General features: G+C 46.9%; 1 protein-coding gene across 1 annotated transcript; it reads left to right on the top strand.

Moving 5' to 3' along the window:
* Positions 1 to 611: 611 nt before the first annotated feature.
* Positions 612 to 2886, top strand: LOC119291429. The gene is made up of 5 exons (XM_037570186.1): positions 612 to 937; positions 1215 to 1315; positions 2072 to 2182; positions 2259 to 2360; positions 2502 to 2886. The coding sequence occupies exons 1-5, from the start codon at positions 724 to 726 to the stop codon at positions 2670 to 2672; spliced, it is 699 nt and encodes a 232-aa protein (XP_037426083.1). The 5' UTR covers positions 612 to 723; the 3' UTR covers positions 2673 to 2886.
* The last annotated feature ends 3544 nt before the right edge of the window (positions 2887 to 6430 follow it).

Below are 6430 nucleotides of genomic sequence, written 5' to 3'. Positions count from 1 at the left end.
GGAATCGAGATTCTTCGATGAGGTCGAGAACGGAAATGACAGTCTTGCAGTTCCTCTCCCGAGTGTTTAGAGGCAGAGCGCCGCCAAATTTTTAAGTCAGCGCGAGTACGTTTGAGAGCAGCCACAAGGGAAAGCGAGTGGTTTGAACAAGTGCGTTCAGGTAGATGATGGCACTTCGTATTTGAGTTGTCTTTCCGGCTTCAATCCTCTTTAAATTTGTCTGTGACTTACTCCGTATAAGGCAACAGTCAAATTAATATTTCTATGAAACTTTTGAAGTGTTTGTTTTGAATTTTGTTTCAAACTAATAAAGGGCGCAATGCAAACGAGCACATAATCCACTCTCCCGTTCCGCAAGCAATCCCTTATCCATTTCCGAGCACCACTGAATATCCACCCCTCGAGATCCCCGGCCCATCTCGGACTTTGACAGCCGAACCTTGATTTGTCGGTAGCATCAGCAGCGGATAAACCACGCCCACCGGCTCCAGGCCGATCCGGACCCTCCATCTCCACAAAACCAGCGCAGCCGACGGCCGCGATCCACCGCCCTCCTCCTGTGGCCACGGAAAAGGCCCGCAAGAAAGGCACCGCGGCCGAGGCAAGTCCACCGCCGGGAGAATCCACGCCCACCACACCTCGCCCCCGCCGTCCCCCGATAAAAATCCGCCGATCCTTCCTCCCTCCCTCCGTCCGCGATCCCTCCCTGCCGCATTTCGAGCGATGGCCGACTCCGCCGCCCTCTCCTCCTCCCTCCCGCGCTCGCTGGCGTCCAGGAGGCCCCTCTCCTCCCCTCTCCGCGGCGGCGGGAGGCCCCGGTCCCCGCGCCGCTGCCGCCCCGGCTCGCGGCTGCGCGCCCGGGCCAGGAAGGGCGAGCCCGAGGACCTCTACGGGCCGTACCCGTGGGAGCAGCCCCTGGATCTCACCACTGGGTTCGGTAAACTCGCGCCCCCGGATCACTCTCCTGTTTGTTGACCCAGCGCTTCGACCAGTGATGTTTTCTTTATTCCGAGAGACAAGTGATATTCATGCTGCGGTCGCTGTTGCGTGCTTCGTGGGAAGAGATGGTAGTAGTTGGTAATGGGACAGGCGGCTGTGCTCATCGTTGGGCAGAATGTCGATTTGTTTCCTAGGGGGTTCTGTACTGTACTGATCTGTGTGTACCATGCCGTTGCGCCCTGACGGGTTCGATCTGCGTGTCTTTCTCCTGGCAGATATCGAGTGGGTGCAAGAGGATAAAATCACGCTCTTCACTTCCGATGGGCTTGTTCAGATAGGCGGTAACATGGTGCCTCGCCGAGTCACCGCTTCCGAGGTACTGAATCTTGTTGAGCTGGAACTACAAACCTCCCTCCTGCGTCATACTGAGCGAAACTATCTGAGCAGCTATATGTCAGATCCTTGTTACTACTAGTATGACTAAAATGGAACTCCATTTCGGGACTGAGATGTTATGCATATTGCGAACACTGTTATTCGGTGTGCATGAATATGTAAGCGGTATATGCCGTCCTTCCGGTTTCCATGGAAATAACTTTGTGTTATTTCTATTTGTTCACTGTACCACAAAGTCCGATTCTATTTAGTTTGATCAGCCATGAATCATTAACTGGAATTTATCTAACACCGGGAAATATGCGTAACTAGAGTTTCTATAACACTTGGAAATGTATATTAAACAGGGAATCATGCTTACACCTTTGGTTACTGCATTCGGGGCAATACCAATTTTATTGTGCATGTTAAAAAGATTCAGCTCTTTTCACATTTTACTTACGTTATCATGCAATAATAAAGCATATTTATCGGGAATCAAGACTGTAAAACCTTGAAAAGCAGCACCATATAGGAGTATATTTGAGCGCCATATTCATTTCAACCACTGTACTCACTGAATGCTAATTGCCTGAAAGCTTACAATATTTTTTTGTATCCTGGGAATATCGACTCAGCCATTTCTTTTTTGTTTTGTTGTGGATTCAAGCTTATTCATGCATACTTGCTGAAGTTGCTTTATCCTGGCGTCATCAATATTTTGTATGTCATCCTCATGTGTGTTAAATTTGGCCAGAAGAGGCAACAAAAAGGAAAAGGCAAACTCCGCCGGTTTCAGGAGAGCTCTTACATGGATCCAAATCAAAGTCTTTGCCTTGGAGCACTATTTAACATTGCAGCTACAAATGTAAATATTTCTTACCACTTATGTGTGTTTGATGTTTATGTTTTCGTATAGTAATACCATGTGATATATCTATCAGGGCCTAGACATGGGTAGAAGATTATGCATCTTTGGCTTCTGTCGGTCTATTGAAATGCTGAGCGATGTGGTAGAAGATACCGTCTTGGAGCATGGTGGCGAGGTACTTATGTTACCCCTGGAACTATATGTGCCTCTGTAATATTGACAATGTGCAGTCATTGGATTCCTCAAACTGCAAAATCAAAGCTTTATCTCCAATTGAACATCCTTTCAAACTTAAAAGGGTGCCATTTTTGTTCAGATTGTGACTGCAGAGAAGGCGAGTAGTGACGGCCTTCAGGAGAAGCTGACCATGTCGGTGGCGGTTCCGTTGCTGTGGGGCGTCCCTCCGGCATCGGAGACCCTCCATGTCGCTGTGCGAAGCGGTGGAGGCATCGTGGACAAGATCTACTGGCAGTGGGACCTGTTCTAAGAGCTCAGAGCCCCCAGACACTGGTTGACAAATAATCCACCCCACCCACACTGTATATATGATCCTTAACTGGCCTGGCTGCACACATTGTGTCAGCATGCAACTGTGTTCGTGTCCTTGTGCGCAACCAGCAACAAACATGGTGTATACCTGTACAGACCTGATTCCTCTGGTGCATATAAATAAATAAAAAGGGTTCCGAATTCACAGCTCATGTTCAATCTATTCCTGTTTTCGATAGCATTGCTGAATTGGCATCTGGAGTTGTGCTGGAGGAAAGCACTTGCACCCAATGGTAGGTGCTTTGAGTTTTATATCTGTTGACCTGGAGATTTGAGGTAACCGTGAGCACATGGCTTGTGGAAGTGCTTGGTCTTGAAAATTATGGTGACAACTCAGATGCAGTAGTGCGTCGTGCGGATGGCATCATGCAAAAGTTTTCATGACTGGGCAAACTAAGCAATACTCATTTTTATCCTTATAAATTGTTGGCAGGTTCTTTTGTCAGCCTGACAAGAAGATGATTAAAAATGGGCATTTACAAGATGATTAAAATGGGCATTTTCTGGTGGGCATCTGACCTAGTTTCATTAGATTTATCAAAATACATATTTTTATATATTGTAAATATTTTAGGTTGCATAAACATTAGCACATTTTTCATAAACTTGGTTAATCCTCAAATATAAAGAAATTTAACTTCATAGAAGTAGAGCTGCATGTAATTTGCAACAGCAGAAGTAGTAAAGTTTGCTGCAGCGGCTGCAGTCGACCATGAAACAGAAAGTGAGAGTAAGGGGGTGTTTGGTTTCAGGGACTAGACTAAAAAAATTCCCTTTTAGTCCCTATGTAACCAAACAAGAGGGATTTTTTCTACAGGGACTAGAAAAAGACTCTACTAGAGGGTCTTTTTTTTAGTCCCTGGCCCACCAAAAAAATCTAGTCCCTTGCAATCAAACACCCCCTAAAACTCGCAAGAGGATGACGTTTTGGTGCACAGACTCATCTACACCTGCCATGAACTATAAATTTGAAAAGAGCAATTTCTCTTCTTTTTTTAAATCTGGTACAGAGGATGCTCGAGTGCGCTAGGAGTGTGCATAATTGAACGTATGATATTTGAGGAGCTCTAAAAACAATCGGTTGTCAAAGAAACTTCGAAAGAAGACATTTTAGAGACACGGATTCATTAACAAACAATGCATTGGTTTTGACTCGACTCTCTCTCGATCGCTACGACGTGGGCAGGCCCTGCGCCAGCCGCAACACGTGAAGGCGTGGAGCAGCGCCCGGCGGCCACGATGCACGTTACACACTACTCATAGTCATAGATAAGTACGATGTCCTTGTCGGTCAAGGAGAGTTTAATCAAGTTCACCCCCCTCTCTAGTAGAAAAGAAAGGTTCATCAACAGTTCGACACCATGACATCCCTCTAAAATAAGTTTAACACCATGACAAGTGTGCCAGTAAAACTCAACGCGTAGGAGAATTATATATATATATATATATATATATATATATATATATATATATATATATATATATATATATATATATATATAATCTTGTGCCGAGAAAAAAAAAGGAATATTCGCACAGGAAGCAATCGCAAATACTTTTTTTAGGGTAACTTTCGCCGCTTTATTTATCTAATAAAAGTCTGGGATCTCATCTGAGATCACATCGAGTACAAAGTCTGGAGGTACCATGAGCCAAAGCTTACAGCGCTCCTCCCCTATGCCTACTTTAGCTAATTTATGAGCAGCGGATTTTGTTGAACGTTGTACCCACGACACCTTCACCTCGCTGAAGCCACGCATTATCTGTTTGATCTCCTCAACACACAGTCCTGATGCCGAGAGGTTCTTGTCCGGGTCTGCAAGCATGCTCGCCACCGTTTTGCTATCCGTCTCAAGGTGTAGCTTATGGACATTGATCTCTCCTGCTAGTTGGACCGCCCTCCTGCAAGCCATCAGCTCCGCCGTCTCGGGGTCCACCTCTCCGTCCCTGAACGTGCAGGCCGCCACTCTGAAGTCCCCATGGTCGCCTCTCGGGATGACGCCGCCACCATTTTTGCCACCATGCCCTGAGACGGCACCGTCGGCGTTCGCTTTGACCCAGCCTGACTCCGGAGCTATCCATCGCTGAGTCTCCCTCGTGTTTGTCGTGGGAGCCTCTCGCTCGTGAACTGCAGCCCATTCCGCCATGTAAGACACAACTGAATCAGCTACCGTGTGTGCCTCAGCTATCTTCCTCCATCCTTCGCTTCATTTCTCGCAATCGCAAAATACTAACAGCGATATGATAAGTACGTAAAGTGTTGGATGCAGAGCGGGCGGGTCTGCCGGCTAGAGCATACAACTAATTTAGTGTTAGTCTTTCGGTCAGAAGGAAACTAATTTGTTTGTTTTGCGGGATATGCAGGACGCGGCTTGCATCCCTAGACTGCCAAGGGAAGCTTCCTCGTCGTTCATGCTCACGGTGGTGAAGTGGTTCTCAGAGCAATGATCATGTCAGTGGTCTGGTCGAAGAAAGCCGGTGTTGAGGTTGCAAACATGTTAAGAGTTGACCGATGGAGTCATACCCGTTGTATACTATACTCCCTTAATCTGAAAATACTTGTCATCAAAATGGATAAAAAAAGATGTATCTAGGACTAAGAAATAATTTTTAAAGGCCTACTCTTTCAGATGGTCATGCCTCGCGCGCCTGTCAGGCTAGGACAGCCAAAGCAGGGCATCAAAAGTACCTTACGCTCTATAAGCTGCCGAGATCGAGAGGACACGAGGGGAGCCAAAGGAAGTTGGAAGCTGGAACGGATGCCAAGAGATGAACCGAGTGTCCTCCTCGGAATGAATTATCCTGCTTGCACTAGGGTGTGTCTAGGACTTATTTAGATGTGAAATAACTATGTCACATCTAAGTTGTTTTTCTTAGCACTTGTTTGTTGCCTTTTCTTTCTTTGTTGTTTTTCTTTTTTGTTGTTGTGTATCACAGTGTGATCTTTTTTTTTAATCAGCCGAGGGACACCAAAAGCTTGCACGCATGAGCCAGGTCTAGTGGTCTTCCTTGATCGCTACCTCCTGTAGTCTTTTTTTTCGGAAAAACTTTCAATCTATTCATCTTTAATCATGGTAGTACAACGGACACTAGAACTAATTAAAATTACATCCAGAACCGTAGACCACCTAGCGACGATTACACGCACTGAAGCGAGTCGAAGGCGCGCCGCTGTCATCGCCCCTTCCTCAACAGAGTCGGGCAAACATTGTTGTAGAAGACAGTCGGAAAGTCGTCGTGCTAAGGCCCCATGAAACCAACGCACCAGAACAGCAACCGCCGCAGATGAAGAGTGTAGATCAAAAGAATCCAACCTGAAGACACACGAACGAAGACGAACGAGAACAGATCCGAGCAAATCCACCAAAGACAGATCCGCCGGAGACACACCTCCACACGCCCACCGATGATGCTACACACATCACCGGAACGGGAACTAGACGGGGAGACCTTTATTCCATCTTCAGGAAGCCGTCGCCGTCTCGCCTTCCTGAGCAGGACACAAACCCTAACAAAGCTCGAAAAAATATATGAAAGCCGAGCCCTTCCACCGGCAAGGGCCGAGATCCACTCTGCCTCCATGAACCTAAGACCACCGAAGACGGAACGGACCGGCACCGGCGCCGGTGAGAGGCAAAGAACCCTAGTTTTAGGGAGATGGCGGCTCAGTTGCTCAAGCCGGCCGATCGATCGATC

The sequence above is a fragment of the Triticum dicoccoides genome, chromosome 4B, assembly GCF_002162155.2.
Source record: "Triticum dicoccoides isolate Atlit2015 ecotype Zavitan chromosome 4B, WEW_v2.0, whole genome shotgun sequence".
In the NCBI taxonomy this organism is placed as follows: domain Eukaryota; kingdom Viridiplantae; phylum Streptophyta; class Magnoliopsida; order Poales; family Poaceae; genus Triticum; species Triticum dicoccoides.
This window is presented reverse-complemented; position numbering and strand designations above follow the sequence as displayed.